Here is a 23,992-nt window from a genome sequence, read left to right as displayed (position 1 = left end):
ACATTTGTGTTAAATATATTAACAAAAAGTTTTTCAACTTGAATGAAGTATTGTATTTATGAAGTATTTACAGTTTTGAATAAATAATAGCACTTCTACTAATTATAATATTGGGTGCCCTTTAAGTCCCCCAAACTTACTTCAAAGATTTTTAATTAAAGGAAATCACAAAATGCATTTTAACGCAATCAATTAATAGAACCAGGTGCCTTTGCATAATAATGCAACAAAAAATGCTTTTATTTTATTTTAATTTATAGATATGTGTTGACGAAGTAGTAGAAAACAAGCATACTTGCAAGTCCCCACAATCCATCATTACATTTTCATTGAATATCACACAAATAAAAACTGCAATTAATGCAAAATAGTTACTGCTAATTTAATCATACGTGGGTTTACTTTAACTAAAATATACATATGTATATAAAAATGCATTAATTATATATGAAATTGCAATATTTATACACGTCCTCCAGTTTGTTTTCAACCCCGTCACGCCATACTATTTACCCCCCTATAAAAATAACGGATCAATCCCTGTGGCATCACACCCAGAAAGTGATATCACACAAGTCTCTTGAAGAACATGCTGCAAAGAAAGGCAAGTGTCAGAATCTTTTCTTACATTTATTTCATGTTTTTCACTGTCAGATTAAGATTGTCAGGCTCAACATTTCAACTCTGTTGTATTACTAAATGATAGTAAACAACGGTTTAAGAAATTAAATAAATGTTTTTGCAAAACATTAAACTTGTATGATTTCCTAAATGCCATGTGATGCTACTGTCTTAGTTAAGTACGGAGTTACAGCTACTTTTAGGCAAAGACTTCAACCCCGTCACATTCAACCCGTTCCCATTTTTATTATAACAGGGTTGAATCGTTGTGACGGGGTTGAAAATTTGACACTTTTTAGTAGAGGACTCAATTGTAGACTTGTTATATTGTTATGTGACCTGTTAGAAATAATCGATTATGGTATTTTATGTTCAATAAAACCAAATTGAAAGATCGATTGATGTTTTTGATCAATTAATCCTTAATTCTTTTGATTTAATGTTAAATACTTATTAAAATGTTTGTTTGTTTTTGCCAACTTTAATAAAATACAATTTTATTGAATGTGATATCATTAATTTTACAGGTAAGAAATCCATGCTATATTAAATGATGATCATCACTTCAACCCTGTTATCATTTTCAACCCCGTTATGCTGAGTTCAACCCTGTTATTTGATAGTTTTTATTAATATTTTGGTGATAAAACGACAAATTAGGTCAAAGTTTGTTTTGCTGTGTGCAGAATTTACAGGACAGTCTGAAAAAATATGAAAGCCTGATTAAATTCTAATGTTAACGCATATTTTGTGATAAGATATGAAGACCAATGTTAGATACAGTTTTCATGACCTGATTTGGTATTCAAATGGTGAGCATTAAAAAAAATTCTACATGCAATAAATGATATCAAACAAGGGACATCTCATTGAAAAGCTTCTACAAGAATTTACTTGAAAATCTTTTTAAATCATATTTAAACAGGGTCCAAGTCCAAGTGGAAAAAAACACTCAATATTGATTAGAATTTCATGCCTGAGGTGGTAAAATGTATTTTTTTAAAGGTTTGACTAATCCACTATCACAGGAAATGATCAAAAATATAACTATTTAAGGTATATATTTAAAAAAAAAAGTATGACCCAAAAGGCACCCAATTCAGAGAATCACCCTATTACAATCATTATAATATATGACATTTGGATAACAGAATAGATTAATGTGTACACAACAGAGAAATAATTTGTTGACCTTACTAACAACCAGACACCGGAGTCTACTTGAGAAAGAAATGAAGTATAACTATAAACAAGGGTTGTGAGGATAATATTGTTGATGCAGCATTAAAAATGAAGTATGTCTTTCCCGTCACTTCATTGCCTAAAAAGTGAACACATAAACATAAATTAAAATGACACATACTGCTTTAGACTATATACTACAGACAGATACGTATTTATAAAAAATGAATAGATATAGATAAAGTATATAAACAAAAACAGAGCAACAACAATAACAAGTATTTGATCCTAATGCATTAATGTTTGTTTTTAATTGTGTCCTTATTGTCAAGAAATGTTGTTTTTTTGACATGCAATGCATAGCTCTGAGTAAATGTTATGACTGTGGGTGAGTCCTTCCATACCATAAAAATTAGTATCAACAATTCTCAGTCAACAATAAAGATTTACCTGTTACAGTTGCCTCTGAGACAGCTTTCACAAGGCTGTTTTGTATAAGGCAGGTGTAAGTTTCATCGACTTTTACCGGGAACTCCAGGACACTGACAACTTGTGTGATTCCAGCCGAATTGTTGCTGAATTGGCTGCTGCTGTTTAAAAGTTCTCCACTCTGACTTAACCAGGTAACCTCCGGTTGGGGAAACCATCTCTGGGCCTCCGCAGTTAGCGAAGTATTTGTCTGTTGGATAAAGGTGGGGGCTGTAAAAGCTAAAAAAAAAATGCACACAGTCTGTGGCTGTCAACTAGTTATGTTTCATTTATGTGTATTTTATTTTTAAATAAATAAATAAGATTGTCTCCTTACCAGCCACTCTAAGATTAATGCTTGTAGTCCCTGAGAGTTTTCCCGCACTGACACTACAGCGATACACACCATCATCTTCCAATTTCACACTTCTCAGGAGTAGAGAAGCATTGCCTGTAGAAATAACATCTGGGAACAGTTGTGCTCTTTCTTTAAACTGTGTATTCTGCATTTGAAGTTGGGCTGCTTTATTCTTGTATTCATATACCACCCCACTAAGACCATCTTTTAACCAAGAGATTGATACATCTTCAGTCAACCCACTGTTGCTCTTGGTATTAAACGTGCAATCAATGACCTCGTCCTGTCCAAGATTTCCCACAATAGAGGGGCTGCTGCTCTCAACGGTACCTTGTGAGACTTTAAAAAAACACATACATTTAGTGTATCACACAACAGGAATTTTGTAAACGCAAATACTGTAATCACTTTTATTAGAATATTTTACTAACCTGAAAATCAAAATTCTAACCTAAAGTCAAAATTAAAATGATACCAGCGAATACAATGATGAGAACAACCATTCTGCAAAATAAGGATAAAGCAAATACACAATATTTGAGGAGCAACACATGTTATAATACTGTAATAATTTATCAACCAAACTGTGTTGTGTAGAATTATCATTAAAAAGCTCCATGTTGTCTTACGTCCCAAAAATTATTTGTCCAAATGAAGCCATTCCAGTCTGTTTCTGTTTTAACAACCAGCCACTGTGTTCTGCATCTCTGTAGACAGCGATATATCAATAAGTTTGGCTAGAAGCACATATTTAAATCCCCTGAGACTTTAAACTTTACACTACTAAATGCAGCATCTCCTCCCTCGGTCAATATTGCCCCTGAGAGGTGTGTCCTGATAACATACATTTACACAACATTTTAAGTCTTTTAGGGCCTGGTGTTTTCCTTAACATGATGCTGGACTGTTAACTAAGACAGTTTGAGTCATTAATAGGAGTGACAATAAGGTTTTGTCAATGCAATTACATTTTTTTTTACAAAAAAGTCATAACCCGATCTTTGTTCTGGTTCATTGATAGAGACATTACTCAAACACAAGTTTGCACGTGTCTGTTCTTAACCTTAAAAAGCTGTGATGAGAATTTAAGATGTCGGGGGCATCTTTTTTAAATTATACACCGCGTTCCAAATTATTATGCACATGCCATTTTTGTCATAAAGTTTAGTAATTATATTTTACCCTCAACAGTTATATGACAATGTGGATGTTATTATATTTAAATGAAATTAAAATGTTAAAAGATACCTTAATACTTTGAAAAAAAATGAAAAATATGCTGTTCCAAATTATTAAGCAAGTTGTAGTTCTCCTACAATATGGGTATGAAAAAAAGATCTTTCTAAAGACAAAAAGTGTGCTTTTATCTTAAAAAAGCAAATTACTTCTTATAACAATTTATATTTGGCTGGATCTAAAGAGAAATTATTGAACTATTTTAAGTAGTGATGCACCGATGTATCGGCCACCGATATTTATCGGCCGATTTTAGATGAATTTGTTTATTAATTAACTGCATAAACAAATCCATTATATGTAAAAAATGAGTTGATGTTGTTAATAAAATAAATGCTGAATAGCAAAAACCACCTTTGAAGGTTGTCATGCTGTCTTATTATATTTGTTTTAGCTTAATTTGTGCCTCTCTTATTATGTCGGTCAGTTGAATGTTAATTAGATCCAATCCATGTTCAGTAAAAATAATTTGATGCAGAAATAAACTAGCTAATAACCAACTGTATGGTATTGTACACAAGTGTTTAATATCGGTATCGGCATCGGCCAGAAGTTGTCTGTTTAAATCGGAATTTTAAGATTTATGAGTTAACAGTACAGAAAGATTTGACTATATAAAGGCTTTTTAATTTTTTAAGGAAAATATTAGGAAAAGGCATCAATAAAAAGCCACAGTTAAGAAGGAAACATGTATTTAAACCTGCTGGTGTCTCTGGAATCCCAAGAACCCCTTTAATACCGGATACTTTAGTGCATACATGTCTATTTCTACCCCTCTCCAAACCAAAACTTTCAAAAATTAAACATTTGCTGTGAGCTCAGAATACAAGACTATTTTCACACAGTTTTATTCACTGACATGCCATAATACACTGAACTAGATAGAAAAGTTTGAAGACAAACTTTATGTTGGCTTGACAAAGCCTGGCCTGAACGTTTAAAAAAGTTTGAGAGAAACTGAAAACAAGTTTAGTTTAGTAGTCTAACTTTCCATAAACATGATTTAACAAAAAGTTAGCATGTTAACATGATTTAGCATGATGTTAACATGAATTAGCATGAAGCTAGCATGATGCTAACAAGAATTAGCATGAAGCTAGCATGATGTTAACATGAATAAGCATGAAGCTAACATGATGTTAACATGAATTAGCATGAAGCTAACATGATTCTAACATGAATTAGCATGAAGCTAACATGATGCTAACATGAATTAGCATGAAGCTAGCATGATGCTAACATGAATTAGCATGAAGCTAACATGATGCTAACATGAATTAGCATGAAGCTAGCATGATGCTAACATGAATTAGCATGAAGCTAGCATGATGCTAACATTGTTAAAACTGTGGCCAGTTTTAACATTTTTAAAAAAGCAACCAGATCATGGCTAATCCAGCAACAAACTTGTAATCATGTCTAGCTAAATTGTTTTTCTTTTCTTTTTTCCTTTTTAAATTATTCTTGATTGCCATTTTATTGTTAATATCACTATAGTTAAAAAAGCCCTTCTAGGGACAAGTGCTGCAAATTAGCTTCGGCTACAAGCACTATGGTACATGCATTTGAGGACTGTATCTCAAGTTTGTCTATGTTATTGTATCTGTCCCTATACAAATAAACTTAAATAAAATAATTAATAAACATGATGCTAACATGAATTATCATGAAGCTAGCATAATGCTAACATGAATTAACATGAAGCTAGCATGATGCTAACATGAATTAGCATGAAGCTAACATGAAGCTAACATGATTGAGCATGAAGCTAACATGAATTAGCATGAAGCTAACATGAATTAGCATGAAGCTAACATGAATTAGCATGATGCTAACATGAATTAGCATGATGCTAACATGAATTAGCATGAAGCTAGCATGATGCTAACATGAATTAGCATGAAGCTAGCATGATGCTAACATGAATTAGCATGAAGCTAGCATGATGCTTACATGAATTAGCATGAAGCTAAAGTGATGTTAACATGAATTAGCATGAAGCTAGCATGATGTTAACATGAATTAGCATGAAGCTAGCATGATGCTAACATGAATTAGCATGAAGCTAGCATGAAGCTAACATGAATGAGCATGAAGCTAACATGAATTAGCATGAAGCCAACATGAATTAGCATGAAGCTAACATGAATTAGCATGAAGTTAACATGAATTAGCATGATGCTAACATGAATTAGCATGAAGTTAACATGAATTAGCATGATGCTAACATGAATTAGCATGAAGCTAGCATGATGCTAACATGAATTAGCATGAAGCTAGCATGATGCTAACATGAATTAGCATAAAGCTAGCATGATGCTAACATGAATTAGCATGAAGCTAGCATGATGCTAACATGAATTAGCATGAAGCTAGCATGATGCTAACATGAATTAGCATGAAGCTAGCATGATGCTAACATGAATTAGCATGAAGCTAGCATGATGCTAACATGAATTAGCATGAAGCTAGCATGATGCTAACATGAATTAGCATGAAGCTAGCATGAAGCTAACATGAATCAACATAAAGCTAGCATGATGCTAACATGAATTAGCATGAAGCTAACATGAATTAACATGAAGTTAACATGAATTAGCATGAAGCTAACATGAATTAGCATGAAGCTAACATGAATTAGCATGAAGCTAACATGAATTAGCATGAAGCTAACATGAATTAGCATGAAGTTAACATGAATTAGCATGATGCTAACATGAATTAGCATGAAGCTAGCATGATGCTAACATGAATTAGCATGAAGCTAGCATGATGCTAACATGAATTAGCATGAAGCTAGCATGATGTTAACATGAATTAGCATGAAGCTAGCATGATGCTAACATGAATTAGCATGAAGCTAGCATGATGTTAACATGAATTAGCATGAAGCTAGCATGATGCTAACATGAATTAGCATGAAGCTAGCATGATGCTAACATGAATTAGCATGAAGCTAACATGAATTAGCATGAAGCTAGCACGATGCTAACATGAATTAGCATGAAGCTAGCATGATGCTAACATGAATTAGCATGAAGCTAGCACGATGCTAACATGAATTAGTATGAAGCTAGAATGATGTTAACATGAATTAGCATGAAGCTAGCATGATGCTAACATGAATTAGCATGAAGCTAGCATGATGCTAACATGAATTAGCATGAAGCTAACATGATGCTAACATGAATTAGCATGAAGCTAGCATGATGCTAACATGAATTAGCATGAAGTTAGCATGATGCTAACATGAATTAGCATGAAGCTAGCATGATGCTAACATGAATTAGCATGAAGCTAGCATGATGCTAACATGAATTAGCATGAAGCTAAAATGAATTAACATAAAGCTAGCATGATGCTAACATGATTTAGCTTGAAGTTAGCAAGATTTATTATGAAATTAGCATAAAGCTAGCAAGAAACTAGCATGAAGCTAGTATGACTTAGCATGAAGCTAGCATAAGGCTAACATGACCCAAAGACCCAACCCCCATGTCTCTATGATTTTCGGATCCAGAGATATAAGGCTTTGTTTATTATGTTGCTAGGGTGCTCATTTTGGTTGCTAGGGGCGTGGCTTAATACCTCGATAAGAATCCTCAGAGACTGATTGGATGCCTGAGTAAAATGAGCCCACCCCCATATCTCTACGACACTCTAAAGTGAAGATATTCCATCTGGGACGCTTTTATTCCCTTATATGGGCATGTTTCCTGCCCCATTATAAGTCAATGGGGAAATTTGGGTGCCTCTTACACCCCAGGGGTGAAACTTACACCCCAATGTGATGTATGTTCTTACAGAGCCTGCCAGCCTCTTCAAATGTGGTAACCCACAAGTTTCTACAAATTTCTCGCTTGCAGCTATGACCCGTCAAAGTTTGTCGCAATGTTAAGTCAATGGAAAATTTGGGGTGTTTGAGCGCCCCGTTTAGGAATTCGGTAGGTCCCATCAGCTAGAAAAGGCATAGCACCTATCTACGGACCAGTCTTAAAAGTTTTGTAAAGTTTTGTGGGTGTAGCTTGAAAGCTCTAGGAGGAGTTACAATTGGTAAAAAGTATGAACAGAAGAAGAATAATAATAATAACTAGATAGGTACATTTCCTGAAGAAAATGTGAGTGGTGCTTGCCGTGGCAAAATTCTCGCGACAATATATGATTATACTCCAAGCTCACGAGTCAAACGGTCCAACCCCTGTGTCTCTACGATGTTCTGATGCGAAGATATAAGGCTTTGTTTACTGTGTTGCTAGGGTACTGTATTTGGTTGCTAGGGAAAATATTGGCATCCCATAATGATTACACGCTGAGTCACGAGTCAAACGGTCCAACCCCCGTGTCTCTACGATGTTCTGATGCGGAGATATAAGGCTTTGTTTACTCTGTTGCTAGGGTAATGTATTTGGTTGCTAGGGAAAAATTTGACAACCCATAAAGATAACAATATGAGTCACGAAACAAAAGGTCCAACCCCCGTGTCTCTACTATGTTATGATGCGGAGATATAAGTCTGTGTTTAATATGTTGCTAGGGTAATGTATTTGGTTGCTAGGGAAAAAATTGACATCCCATAATGATTACACTCCGAGTCACAAGTCAAACGGTTGAACCCTCGTGTCTCTACGATGTTCTGATGCGGAGATATAAGGCTTTGTTTACTCTGTTGCTAGGGTACTGTATTTGGTTGCTAGGGAAAAATTTGGCATCCCATAATGATTACACTCTGAGTCACGAGTCAAATGGTCCAACCCCCGGGTCTCTACGATGTTCGGATGCCGAGATATACCTGTTTGAATTTTATGTTGCTAGGGTTCTCAAAAGTGGTTGCTAGGGGCGTGGCTTAATACCTATGTAAGGATCCTGAGAGACTGATTGGATGCCTGAGTAAAATGAGCCCACCCCCATGTCTCTATGACACTGTGGTGCAAATATATCCATCTGGGCATTTTATAATGGCAGTCTATGGAAGATGTTGCTAGGGTGCCCAAAAGTGGTTGCTAGGGGCGTGGCTTAATAGCTCTGGGATGATCCTGAGAGACTGATTGGATGCCTGAGTGAAATGAGCCCACCCACTTATCTCTACGACACTGTAAAGCAAAGATATCCCATCTGGAACTGTTTTATTCCCTTATATGGGCATGTTTCCTCAATGGGAATTTTCGGGTGCCTCTTACACCCCAGGGGTACAACTTAAACCCCAATGTCATGTATGTTCTTACATAGCCTACCACCCTCTTTAAATTTAGTAACCCACATGTTTCTACAAAATCGGACCTCGTACCTATGACCCGTCAAAATTTTTGCAATGGTAAGTCTATGGGATTTTGCCCCATTGACTTTTCATTGGGCATTTTTGGGCACCTCTTACACCCCAGGGGTACAACTTACACCCCATTGTTATCCATGTTCTTACAGAGCCTACCACCCTCTTCAAATGTTGTAACCCACATGTTTCTACAAAATCCTCGAGCGGAGCTATGACTCGTCAAAGTTGGGCGCAATGTTAAGTCAATGGGATTTTTCGGGTGGTTTTTTGACCCCCTTTCAGAAATCCTGCACCCGATCGCTTATAAAAGTCATAGCCACCATCTCTTCAATATACCGGTCGATTTGAGCCCTCCTTCATGGGACTACGGCAAACCGTGCGGGACGAGTTACGCGCCGAAAAAACGTGCAGACATAAGAATAATAATAATAACTAGATAGGTACATTTCCTGAAGAAAATGTGAAGTGGTGCTTGCCGTGGCAAATTTCTGGGGACAGTATATGATTATACTTCCAGTCACGAGTAAAACGATCCAAACCCCGTGTCTCTACGATGTTCTGATGCGCAGATATAAGGCTTTGTTTATTCGGTTGCTAGGGTACTGTATTTGGTTGCTAGGGAAAAAATTGGCAACCCATAATGATTACACTCCGAGTCACGAGTCAAACGGTCCAACCCCCGTGTCTCTACGATGTTCTGATGCGGAGATATAAGGCTTTGTTTACTCTGTTGCTAGGGTACTGTATTTGGTTGCTAGGGAAAAAATTGGCATCCCATAATGATTACACGCAGAGTCACAAGTCAAACGGTCCAACCCCCGTGTCTCTACGATGTTCTGATGCGGAGATATAAGGCTTTGTTTACTCTGTTGCTAGGGTACTGTATTTGGTTGCTAGGGAAAAAATTGGCAACCCATAATGATTACACTCCGAGTCACGAGTCAAACGGTCCAACCCCCGTGTCTCTACGATGTTCTGATGCGGAGATATAAGGCTTTGTTTACTCTGTTGCTAGGGTATTGTATTTGGTTGCTAGGGAAAAAATTGGCATCCCATAATGATTACACGCCGAGTCACGAGTCAAACGGTCCAACCCCCGTGTCTTTACGATGTTCTGATGCGGAGATATAAGGCTTTGTTTACTCTGTTGCTAGGGTACTGTATTTGGTTGCTAGGGAAAAAATTGGCATCCCATAATGATTACACGCCGAGTCACGAGTCAAACGGTCCAACCCCCGTGTCTCTACGATGTTCTGATGCGGAGATATATGGCTTTGTTTACTCTGTTGCTAGGGTATTGTATTTGGTTGCTAGGGAAAAAATTGGCATCCCATAATGATTACACTCTGAGTCACAAGTCAAACGGTCCAACCCCCGTGTCTCTACGATGTTCTGATGCGGAGATATAAGGCTTTATTTACTCTGTTGCTAGGGTACTGTATTTGGTTGCTAGGGAAAAAAATGGCATCCCATAATGATTACACTCTGAGTCACGAGTCAAACGGTCCAACCCCCGTGTCTCTACGATGTTCGGATGCTGAGATATAACTGTTTGAATTTTATGTTGCTAGGGTGCTGAAAAGTGGTTGCTAGGGGCGTGGCTTAGTAAGCCTTTAAGGATCATGAGAGACTGATTGGATGCCTGAGTAAAATGAGTCCACCCTCATGTCTCTATGACACTCTGGTGCAAAGATATCCATCTGGGCATTTTATAATGGCAGTCTATGGGAGATGTTGCTAGGGTGCCCAAAATTGTTGCTAAGGGCGTGGCTTAATAGCTCTGAGATGATCCTGAGAGACTGATTGGATGCCCGAGTGAAATGAGCCCACCCACTTGTCTGTAGGACATTGTAAAGCGAAGATATCCCAGCTGGAACTTTTTTATTTCCTTATATGGGCATGTTTCCTGCCCCATTATAAGTCAATGGGGCACTTTTGGGTGCCTCTTACACCCCAGGGGTACAACTTACACCCCAATGTCATGTATGTTTTTACAGAGTCTACCACCCTCTTCAAATGTTGTAACCCACATATTTCTACAAAATCCTCGAGCGGAGCTATGACTCGTCAAAGTTCGGCGCAATGTTAAGTCAATGGGATTTTTTGGGTGATTTTTTGCCCCCCTTTCGGAAATCCTGCACCCGATCCCTTATAAAAGTCATAGCACACCTCTCCTCAATAAACCGGTCGATTTGAGCCATCTTTCATGGGACTACGGCAAACCGTGCGGGACGAGTTACGTGCCGAAAAAACGTGCAGACATAAGAATAAAATATAATAATAAGAATAATATCCCTGAGGAATAGTAATAGTGATGCCTTGCATAAATGCAAGCACCACTAATAACTAGATAGGTACATTTCCTGAAGAAAATGTGAGTGGTGCTTGCCGTGGCAAAATTCTGGGGACCATATATGATTATACTCCAAGCGAAAAGTAAAAAGATCCAACTCCCGTGTCTCTACGATGTTCTGATGCGGAGATATAAGGCTTTGTTTACTCTGTTGCTAGGGTACTGTATTTGGTTGCTAGGGAAAAAAATGGCATCCCATAATGATTACACTCCGAGTCACGAGTCAAACGGTCCAACCCCCGTGTCTCTACGATGTTCTGATGAGGAGATATAAGGCTTTGTTTACTCTGTTGCTAGGGTACTGTATTTTGTTGCTAGGGAAAAAATTGCCATCCACTAGTGATTACACGCCGAGTCACAAGTCAAACGGTCCAACCCTCGTGTCTCTACGATGTTCTGATGCTGAGATATAAGGCTTTGTTTAATCTGTTGCTAGGGTACTGTATTTGGTTGCTAGGGAAAAAAATGGGATCCCATAATGATTACACTCCGAGTCACGAGTCAAACGGTCCAACCCCCGTGTCTCTACGATATTCTGATGCGGAGATATAAGGCTTTGTTTACTCTGTTGCTAGGGTACTGTATTTGGTTGCTAGGGAAAAAATTGGCATCCCATAATGATTACACTCTGAGTCACGAGTCAAACGGTCCAACCCCCGTGTCTCTACGATGTTCTAATGCCGAGATATAAGGCTTTGTTTACTCTGTTGCTAGGGTACTGTATTTGGTTGCTAGGGAAAAAATTGGCATCCCATAATGATTACACGCCGAGTCACGAGTCAAACGGTCCAACCCCCGTGTCTCTACGATGTTCTGATGAGGAGATATAAGGCTTTGTTTACTCTGTTGCTAGGGTACTGTATTTTGTTGCTAGGGAAAAAATTGCCATCCACTAGTGATTACACGCCGAGTCACAAGTCAAACGGTCCAACCCTCGTGTCTCTACGATGTTCTGATGCTGAGATATAAGGCTTTGTTTACTCTGTTGCTAGGGTACTGTATTTGGTTGCTAGGGAAAAAAATGGCATCCCATAATGATTACACTCCGAGTCACGAGTCAAACGGTCCAACCCCCGTGTCTCTACGATATTCTGATGCGGAGATATAAGGCTTTGTTTACTCTGTTGCTAGGGTACTGTATTTGGTTGCTAGGGAAAAAATTGGCATCCCATAATGATTACACTCTGAGTCACGAGTCAAACGGTCCAACCCCCGTGTCTCTACGATGTTCTGATGCCGAGATATAAGGCTTTGTTTACTCTGTTGCTAGGGTACTGTATTTGGTTGCTAGGGAAAAAATTGGCATCCCATAATGATTACACGCCGAGTCACGAGTCAAACGGTCCAACCCCCGTGTCTCTACGATGTTCTGATGCCGAGATATAACTGTTTGAATTTTATGTTGCTAGGGTGCTCAAAAGTGGTTGCTAGGGGCGTGGCTTAATACCTATGTAAGGATCCTGAGAGACTGATTGGATGCCTGAGTAAAATGAGCCCACCCCCATGTCTCTATGACACTGTGGTGCAAAGATATCCATCTGGGCATTTTATAATGGCAGTCTATGGGAGATGTTGCTAGGGTGCCCAAAATTGTTGCTAGGGGCGTGGCTTAATAGCTCTGAGATAATCCTGAGAGACTGATTGGATGCCCGAGTGAAATGAGCCCACCCACTTATCTCTACGACACTGTAAAGCAAAGATATCCCATCTGGAACTGTTTTATTCCCTTATATGGGCATGTTTCCTGCCCCATTATAAGTCAATGGGAATTTTCGGGTGCCTCTTACACCCCAGGGGTACAACTTACACCCCAATGTCATGTATGTTCTTACATAGCCTACCACCCTCTTCAAATTTAGTAACCCACATGTTTCTATGAAATCCTCGCTCGGACCTATGACCCGTCAAAATTTTTGCAATGGTAAGTCTATGGGATTTTGCCCCATTGACTTTTCATTGGGCACTTTTGGGCACCTCTTACACCCCAGGGGTACAACTTACACCCCATTGTGATCCATGTTCTTACAGAGCCTACCACCCTCTTCAAATGTTGTAACCCACATGTTTCTATAAAATCCTCGAGCGGAGCTATGACTCGTCAAAGTTGGGCGCAATGTTAAGTCAATGGGATTTTTCGGGTGGTTTTTTGCCCCCCTTTCAGAAATCCTGCACCCGATCGCTTATAAAAGTCATAGCACACCTCTCCTCAATAAGCCGGTCGATTTGAGCCCTCTTTCATGGGTCTACGACAAACCGTGCGGGACGAGTTAGGTGCCGAAAAAACGTGCAGACATAAGAATAATAACTAGATAGGTACATTTCCTGAAGAAAATGTGAGTGGTGCTTGCCGTGGCAAAATTCTGGGGACCATATATGATTATACTCCAAGCCAAAAGTAAAAAGATCCAACTCCCGTGTCTCTACGATGTTCTGATGCGGAGATATAAGGCTTTGTTTACTCTGTTGCTAGGGTACTGTATTTGGTTGCTAGGGAAAAAAATGGCATCCCATAATGATTACACTCCGAGTCACGAGTCAAACGGTCCAACCCCCGTGTCTCTACGATGTTCTGATGAGGAGATATAAGGCTTTGTTTACTCTGTTGCTAGGGTACTGTATTTTGTTGCTAGGGAAAAAATTGCCATCCACTAGTGATTACACGCCGAGTCACAAGTCAAACGGTCCAACCCTCGTGTCTCTACGATGTTCTGATGCTGAGATATAAGGCTTTGTTTAATCTGTTGCTAGGGTACTGTATTTGGTTGCTAGGGAAAAAAATGGGATCCCATAATGATTACACTCCGAGTCACGAGTCAAACGGTCCAACCCCCGTGTCTCTACGATATTCTGATGCGGAGATATAAGGCTTTGTTTACTCTGTTGCTAGGGTACTGTATTTGGTTGCTAGGGAAAAAATTGGCATCCCATAATGATTACACTCTGAGTCACGAGTCAAACGGTCCAACCCCCGTGTCTCTACGATGTTCTAATGCCGAGATATAAGGCTTTGTTTACTCTGTTGCTAGGGTACTGTATTTGGTTGCTAGGGAAAAAATTGGCATCCCATAATGATTACACGCCGAGTCACGAGTCAAACGGTCCAACCCCCGTGTCTCTACGATGTTCTGATGAGGAGATATAAGGCTTTGTTTACTCTGTTGCTAGGGTACTGTATTTTGTTGCTAGGGAAAAAATTGCCATCCACTAGTGATTACACGCCGAGTCACAAGTCAAACGGTCCAACCCTCGTGTCTCTACGATGTTCTGATGCTGAGATATAAGGCTTTGTTTACTCTGTTGCTAGGGTACTGTATTTGGTTGCTAGGGAAAAAAATGGCATCCCATAATGATTACACTCCGAGTCACGAGTCAAACGGTCCAACCCCCGTGTCTCTACGATATTCTGATGCGGAGATATAAGGCTTTGTTTACTCTGTTGCTAGGGTACTGTATTTGGTTGCTAGGGAAAAAATTGGCATCCCATAATGATTACACTCTGAGTCACGAGTCAAACGGTCCAACCCCCGTGTCTCTACGATGTTCTGATGCCGAGATATAAGGCTTTGTTTACTCTGTTGCTAGGGTACTGTATTTGGTTGCTAGGGAAAAAATTGGCATCCCATAATGATTACACGCCGAGTCACGAGTCAAACGGTCCAACCCCCGTGTCTCTACGATGTTCTGATGCCGAGATATAACTGTTTGAATTTTATGTTGCTAGGGTGCTCAAAAGTGGTTGCTAGGGGCGTGGCTTAATACCTATGTAAGGATCCTGAGAGACTGATTGGATGCCTGAGTAAAATGAGCCCACCCCCATGTCTCTATGACACTGTGGTGCAAAGATATCCATCTGGGCATTTTATAATGGCAGTCTATGGGAGATGTTGCTAGGGTGCCCAAAATTGTTGCTAGGGGCGTGGCTTAATAGCTCTGAGATAATCCTGAGAGACTGATTGGATGCCCGAGTGAAATGAGCCCACCCACTTATCTCTACGACACTGTAAAGCAAAGATATCCCATCTGGAACTGTTTTATTCCCTTATATGGGCATGTTTCCTGCCCCATTATAAGTCAATGGGAATTTTCGGGTGCCTCTTACACCCCAGGGGTACAACTTACACCCCAATGTCATGTATGTTCTTACATAGCCTACCACCCTCTTCAAATTTAGTAACCCACATGTTTCTATGAAATCCTCGCTCGGACCTATGACCCGTCAAAATTTTTGCAATGGTAAGTCTATGGGATTTTGCCCCATTGACTTTTCATTGGGCACTTTTGGGCACCTCTTACACCCCAGGGGTACAACTTACACCCCATTGTGATCCATGTTCTTACAGAGCCTACCACCCTCTTCAAATGTTGTAACCCACATGTTTCTATAAAATCCTCGAGCGGAGCTATGACTCGTCAAAGTTGGGCGCAATGTTAAGTCAATGGGATTTTTCGGGTGGTTTTTTGCCCCCCTTTCAGAAATCCTGCACCCGATCGCTTATAAAAGTCATAGCACACCTCTCCTCAATAAGCCGGTCGATTTGAGCCCTCTTTCATGGGTCTACGACAAACCGTGCGGGACGAGTTAGGTGCCGAAAAAACGTGCAGACATAAGAATAATAATTATAACTAGATAGGTACATTTCCTGAAGAAAATGTGAAGTGGTGCTTGCCGTGGCAAATTTCGGGCGACAGTATATGATTATACTCCAAATCAAAAGTAAAAAGATCCAACTCCCGTGTCTTTACGATGTTCTGATGCGGAGATATAAGGCTTTGTTTATCCGGTTGCTAGGGTACTGTATTTGGTTGCTAGGGGGGAAATGGCATCCACTACTGATTACCCGCCGAGTCACGAGTCAAACTGTCAAACTCCCGTGTCTCTATGATGTTCTGAAGCGGAGATAAAAGGCTTTGTTTACACTGTTGCTAGGGTACTGTATTTGGTTGCTAGGGAAAAAAATTGGCATCCACTAATGATTACATGCCGAGTCACGAGTAAAACGGTCCAACCCCCGTGTCTCTACGATGTTCTGATGCGGAGATATAAGGCTTTGTTTACACTGTTGCTAGGGTACTGTTTTTGGTTGCTAGGGAAAAAAATGGCATCCACTAGTGATTACATGCCGAGTCATGAGTAAAACGGTCCAACCCTGGTGTCTCTATGATGTTCTGATGCGGAGATATAAGGCTTTGTTTACACTGTTGCTAGGGTACTGTATTTGGTTGCTAGGGAAAAAATTGGCATCCACTAATGATTACATGCCGAGTCACGAGTAAAACGGTCCAACCCCCGTGTCTCTACGATGTTCTGATGCGGAGATATAAGGCTATGTTTATCCGGTTGCTAGGGTACTGTATTTGGTTGCTAGGGAAAAAATTGCCATCCACTAGTGATTACCCTCCAAGTCACGAGTCAAACGGTCCAACCCCCGTGTCTGTACAATGTTCTGATGCAGAGATATAAGGCTTTGTTTACTCTGTTGCTAGGGTACTGTATTTGGTTGCTAGGGGAAAAAATGGCATCCACTAGTGATTACACTCTGAGTCACGAGTCAAACGGTCCAACCCCCGTGTCTCTACGATGTTCTGATGCAGAGATATAAGGCTTTGTTTACTCTGTTGCTAGGGTACTGTATTTGGTTGCTAGGGAAAAATGGGCATTCCATAATGATTACACGCCGAGTCACGAGTCAAACGGTCCAACCCCCGTGTCTCTACGATGTTCTGATGCGGAGATATATGGCTTTGTTTACTCTGTTGCTAGGGTATTGTATTTGGTTGCTAGGGAAAAAATTGGCATCCCATAATGATTACACTCTGAGTCACGAGTCAAACGGTCCAACCCCCGTGTCACTACGATGTTCTGATGCGGAGATATAAGGCTTTATTTACTCTGTTGCTAGGGTACTGTATTTGGTTGCTAGGGAAAAAAATGGCATCCCATAATGATTACACTCCGAATCACGAGTCAAACGGTCCAACCCCCATGTCTCTACGATGTTCTGATGCGGAGATATAAGGCTTTGTTTACTCTGTTGCTAGGGTACTGTATTTGGTTGCTAGGGAAAAAAATGGGCATCCCATAATGATTACACGCCGAGTCACGAGTCAAACGGTCCAACCCCCGTGTCTCTACGATGTTCTGATGCAGAGATATAAGGCTTTGTTTACTCTGTTGCTAGGGTACTGTATTTGGTTGCTAGGGAAAAAATTGGCATCCCATAATGATTACACTCTGAGTCACGAGTCAAACGGTCCAACCCCCGTGTCTCTACGATGTTCGGATGCTGAGATATAACTGTTTGAATTTTATGTTGCTAGGGTGCTGAAAAGGGGTTGCTAGGGGCGTGGCTTAGTAAGCCTTTAAGGATCCTGAGAAACTGATTGGATGCCTGAGTAAAATGAGTCCACCCCCATGTCTCTATGACACTCTGGTGCAAAGATATCCATCTGGGCATTTTATAATGGCAGTCTATGGGAGATGTTGCTAGGGTGCCCAAAATTGTTGCTAAGGGCGTGGCTTAATAGCTCTGAGATGATCCTGAGAGACTGATTGGATGCCCGAGTGAAATGAGCCCACCCACTTGTCTGTAGGACATTGTAAAGTGAAGATATCCCAGCTGGAACTTTTTTATTTCCTTATATGGTCATGTTTCCTGCCCCATTATAAGTCAATGGGGCACTTTTGGGTGCCTCTTACACCCCAGGGGTACAACTTACACCCCAATGTCATGTATGTTTTTACAGAGTCTACCACCCTCTTCAGATGTTGTAACCCACATATTTCTACAAAATCCTCGAGCGGAGCTATGACTCGTCAAAGTTCGGCGCAATGTTAAGTCAATGGGATTTTTTGGGTGATTTTTTGCCCCCCTTTCGGAAATCCTGCACCCGATCCCTTATAAAAGTCATAGCACACCTCTCCTCAATAAACCGGTCGATTTGAGCCATCTTTCATGGGACTACGGCAAACCGTGCGGGACGAGTTACGTGCCGAAAAAACGTGCAGACATAAGAATAAAATATAATAATAAGAACTAGATAGGTACATTTCCTGAAGAAAATGTGAGTGGTGCTTGCCGTGGCAAAATTCTGGGTAACATATATGATTATACTCCAAGCCAAAAGTAAAACGATCCAACTCCCGTGTCTCTACGATGTTCTGATGCGGAGATATAAGGCTATGTTTATCCGGTTGCTAGGGTACTGTATTTGGTTGCTAGGGGAATAAATGGCATCCACTAGTGATTACCCGCCGAGTCACAAGTCAAACGGTCCAACCCCCGTGTCTCTACGATGTTCTGATGCGGAGATATAAGGCTTTGTTTACTCTGTTGCTAGGGTACTGTATTTGGTTGCTAGGGAAAAAAATGGCATCCACTAGTGATTACCCGCCGAATCACAAGTCAAACGGTCCAACCCCCGTGTCTCTACGATGTTCTGATGCGGAGATATAAGGCTTTGTTTACTCTGTTGCTAGGGTACTGTATTTGGTTGCTAGGGAAAAAATGGCATCCACTAGTGATTACCCGCCGAGTCACAAGTCAAACGGTCCAACCCCCGTGTCTCTACGATGTTCTGATGCGGAGATATAAGGCTTTGTTTACTTTGTTGCTAGGGTACTGTATTTGGTTGCTAGGGAAAAAATGGCATCCACTAGTGATTACCCACCGAGTCACAAGTCAAACGGTCCAACCCCCGTGTCTCTACGATGTTCTGATGCAGAGATATAAGGCTTTGTTTACTCTGTTGCTAGGGTACTGTATTTGGTTGCTAGGGAAAAAAATGGCATCCACTAGTGATTATCCGCCGAGTCACAAGTCAAACGGTCCAACCCCCGTGTCTCTACGATGTTCTGATGCGGAGATATAAGGCTTTGTTTACTCTGTTGCTAGGGTACTGTATTTGGTTGCTAGGGGAAAAAATGGCATCCACTAGTGATTACCCTCCGAGTCACGAGTCAAACGGTCCAACCCCTGTGTCTCTACGATGTTCTGATGCGGAGATATAAGGCTTTGTTTACTTTGTTGCTAGGGTACTGTATTTGGTTGCTAGGGAAAAAATGGCATCCACTAGTGATTACCCGCCGAGTCACAAGTCAAACGGTCCAACCCCCGTGTCTCTACGATGTTCTGATGCGGAGATATAAGGCTTTGTTTACTCTGTTGCTAGGGTACTGTATGTGGTTGCTAGGGAAAAAATTGGCATCCACTAGTGATTACCCTCCGAGTCACGAGTCAAACGGTCCAACCCCCGTGTCTCTACAATGTTCTGATGCGGAGATATAAGGCTTAGTTTATTCGGTTGCTAGGGTGCTCAAATTTGGTTGCTAGGGAAAAAATGGCATCCACTAGTGATTACCCTCTGAGTCACGAGTCAAACGGTCCAACCCCCTTGTCTCTACGATGTTCTGATGCGGAGATATAAGGCTTTGTTTACTCTGTTGCTAGGGTACTGTATTTGGTTGCTAGGGAAAAAAATGGCATCCACTAGTGATTACCCGCCGAGTCACGAGTCAAACGGTCCAACCCCCGTGTCTCTACGATGTTCTGATGCGTAGATATAAGGCTTTGTTTACTCTGTTGCTAGGGTACTGTATTTGGTTGCTAGGGAAAAAATTGGCATCCACTACTGATTACCCTCCACGTCACGAGTCAAATGGTCCAACCCCCGTGTCTCTACGATGTTCTGATGCCGAGATATAACTGTTTGAATTTTATGTTGCTAGGGTGCTCAAAAGTGGTTGCTAGGGGCGTGGCTTAGTAAGTATTTAAGGATCCTGAGAGACTGATTGGATGCCTGAGTAAAATGAGCCCACCCCCATGTCTCTATGACACTGTGGTGCAAAGATATCCATCTGGGCATTTTATGATGGCAGTCTATGGGATAGGTTGCTAGGGTGCCCAAAATGGTTGCTAGGGTAACCTTACACCCCATTGTGGGGGACGTCCTGAAAGAGTCTAGCACCCTCTTCAAATGTTGTGACCCACATGGTTCTACGAAATCCTCGCTCGGACCTATGACCCGTCAAAGTTTTTCGCTATGTTAAGTCTATGGGATTTTCGCCCATTGACTTTGAATGGGAAATTTCGGGTGCCTCTTACACCCCTGGGGTACAGCTTACACCCCAATGTGATGTATGTTCTTACAGAGCCTACTACCCTCTTCAAATGTATTAACCCACATGTTTCTACAAAAATCTCGCTCGTACCTATGACCCGTCAAAGTTTTTGCAATGTTAAGTCTATGGGATTTCCCCCCATTGACTTTTCATTGGGGCACTTTTGGGCGCCTCTTACACCCCAGGGGTACAACTTACACCCCAATGTGATGTATGTTCTTACAGAGCCTACCACCCTCTTCAAATGTTGTAACCCACATGTTTCTACAAAATCCTCGAGCGGAGCTATGACTCGTCAAAGTTGGGCGCAATGTTAAGTCAATGGGATTTTTCGGGTGGTTTTTCGCCCCCCTTTCGGAAATCCTGCACCCGATCGCTTATAAAAGTCATAGCACACCTCTCCTCAATAAGCCGGTCGATTTGAGCCCTCTTTCATGGGTCTACGACAAACCGTGCGGGACGAGTTAGGTGCCGAAAAAACGTGCAGATGTAAGAATAAAATATAATAATAATTTTTACAATAGTAATAGTGATGCCTTGCATAAATGCAAGCACCACTAATAATATCCCTGAGGAATAGTAATAGTGATGCCTTGCATAAATGCAAGCACCACTAATAATAAGTATGCAAGATAGTAATAGTGATGCCTTGCATAAATGCAAGCACCACTAATAACTAGATAGGTACATTTCCTGAAGAAAATGTGAGTGGTGCTTGCCGTGGCAAAATTCTGGGGAACATATATGATTATACTCCAAGCCAAAAGTAAAACGATCCAACTCCCGTGTCTCTACGATGTTCTGATGCGAAGATATTAGGCTTTGTTTACTCTGTTGCTAGGGTACTGTATTTGGTTGCTAGGGAAAAAATGGCATCCCATAGTGATTACACTCTGAGTCACGAGTCAAACGGTCCAACCCTCGTGTCTCTACGATGTTCTGATGCTGAGATATAAGGCTTTGTTTACTCTGTTGCTAGGGTACTGTATTTGGTTGCTAGGGAAAAAAATGGCATCCACTAGTGATTACCCTCCGAGTCACGAGTCAAACGGTCCAACCCCCGTGTCTCTACGATGTTCTGATGCGGAGATATAAGGCTTTGTTTACTCTGTTGCTAGGGTACTGTATTTGGTTGCTAGGGAAAAAATTGGCACCCCATAATGATTACACTCCGAGTCACGAGTCAAACGGCCCAACCCCTGTGTCTCTACGATGTTCTGATGCAGAGATATAAGGCTTTTTTTATTCGGTTGCTAGGGTACTGTATTTGGTTGCTAGGGAAAAATTTGACATCCAATAGTGATTACACTCCGGGTCACGAGTCAAATGGTCCAACCCCCATTTCTCTACGATGTTCTGATGCGGAGATATAAGGCTTTGTTTACTCTGTTGCTAGGGTACTGTATTTGGTTGCTAGGGAAAAAATTGGCATCCCATAATGATTACACTCAGAGTCACGAGTCAAACGGTCCAACCCCCGTGTCTCTACGATGTTCTGATGCGGAGATATAAGGCTTTGTTTACTCTGTTGCTAGGGTACTGTATTTGGTTGCTAGGGAAAAAATTGGCATCCCATAATGATTACACTCCGAGTCACAAGTCAAACGGTCCAACCCCCGTGTCTCTAAGATGTTCTGATGCGGAGATATAAGGCTTTGTTTACTCTGTTGCTAGGGTACTGTATTTGGTTGCTAGGGAAAAAATTGGCATCCCATAATGATTACACGCCGAGTCACGAGTCAAACGGTCCAACCCCCGTGTCTCTACGATGTTCTGATGCGGAGATATAAAGCTTTGTTTACTCTGTTGCTAGGGTACTGTATTTGGTTGCTAGGGAAAAAATTGGCATCCCATAATGATTACACTCCGAGTCACAAGTCAAACGGTCCAACCCCCGTGTCTCTAAGATGTTCTGATGCGGAGATATAAGGCTTTGTTTACTCTGTTGCTAGGGTACTGTATTTGGTTGCTAGGGAAAAAATTGGCATCCCATAATGATTACACGGCGAGTCACGAGTCAAACGGTCCAACCCCCGTGTCTCTACGATGTTCTGATGCGGAGATATAAGGCTTTGTTTACTCTGTTGCTAGGGTACTGTATTTGGTTGCTAGGGAAAAAATTGGCATCCCATAATGATTACACTCTGAGTCATGAGTCAAACGGTCCAACCCCCGTGTCTTTATGATGTTCTGATGCCGAGATATAACCGTTTGAATGTTATGTTGCTAGGGTGCTCAAAAGTGGTTGCTAGGGGTGTGGTTTAATAGCTATGTAAGGATCCTGAGAGACTGATTGGATGCCTGAGTAAAATGAGCCCACCCACTTATCTCTATGACACTGTGCTGCAAAGATATCCATCTGGGCATTTTATAATGGCAGTCTATTGGAGATGTTGCTAGGGTTCCCAAAATGGTTGCTAGGGGCGTGGCTTAATAGCTCTGGGACTATCCTGATAGACTGATTGGATGTCTGAGTAAAATGAGCCCACCCCCTTGTATCTACGACATTGTAAAGCGAAGATATCCCAACTGGAAATGTTTGTATTCCCTTATATGGGCATGTTTCCTGCCCCATTATAAGTCAATGGGAAATTTTGGGTGCCTCTTACACCCCAGGGGTACAACTTACACCCCAATGTGATGTTTGTTCTTACAGAGTCTACCACCCTCTTCAAATGTTGTAACCCACATGTTTCTACAAAATCTTCAAGCGGAGTTATGACCCGTCAAAGTTCGGCGCAATGTTAAGTCAATGGGATTTTTTGGGTGGTTTTTCGCCCCCCTTTCGGAAATCCTGCACCCGATCACTTATAAAAGTCATAGCACACCATTCCTCAATAATCCGGTCGATTTGAGCCCTCTTTCATGGGACTACGGCAAACGGTGCGGGACGAGTTACGCGCCGAAATTTTGTCCAGAATATAAGAAAAATAACTAGATAGAAAAGTTTGTTGACAAACTTTATGTTGGCTTGACAAAGCCTGGCCTGAACGTTAAAAACGGTTTGACAGAAGTTTAGTTTAGTAGGCTATCTGGCTGTTAGTATGTTTAAGTATGAAGCTAGCCTGATTTAGCATGAAGCTAGCATGATTAGCCTGAAGCTAGCATGAAGCTAACATGATTAGCATGAAGTTAGCATCAAGTTAGTATGATTAGCATGAAGCTAGCATGATGCTAACATGAAATAGCATGAAGCTAGCATGATGCTAACATGAATTAGCATGAAGCTAACATGAATAGCATGAAGCTAGCATCAAGTTAGCATGATTAGCATGAAGCCAGCATGATGCTAACAAGAATTAGCATGAAGTTAGCATGATGCTAACATGAATTAGCATGAAGCCAGCATGATGCTAACATGAATTAACATGAAGATAGCATGATGCT

General features: G+C 40.8%; 1 protein-coding gene across 1 annotated transcript in view; it reads right to left on the bottom strand.

Moving 5' to 3' along the window:
• Positions 1–383: 383 nt before the first annotated feature.
• Positions 384–23,992, bottom strand: part of vtcn1 (V-set domain containing T cell activation inhibitor 1) — a 37,141-nt gene continuing 13,532 nt past the window's right edge. Inside the window, exons 3-5 of the mRNA XM_073855081.1 lie at positions 2,609–2,968; positions 2,254–2,511; positions 384–1,942 (exon numbers count right to left, since the gene is read on the bottom strand). Coding sequence (XP_073711182.1) covers positions 1,839–1,942; positions 2,254–2,511; positions 2,609–2,968 — 722 coding nt within the window. The 3' untranslated portion in view covers positions 384–1,838. The remainder of the gene's footprint in view (positions 1,943–2,253; positions 2,512–2,608; positions 2,969–23,992) is intronic.

Source organism: Misgurnus anguillicaudatus, chromosome 17, assembly GCF_027580225.2.
Source record: "Misgurnus anguillicaudatus chromosome 17, ASM2758022v2, whole genome shotgun sequence".
NCBI classification, from domain to species: Eukaryota; Metazoa; Chordata; class Actinopteri; order Cypriniformes; family Cobitidae; genus Misgurnus; species Misgurnus anguillicaudatus.
Note: the sequence above shows the minus strand (reverse complement) of the source record. Positions and strands in the feature narration are given on the sequence as shown.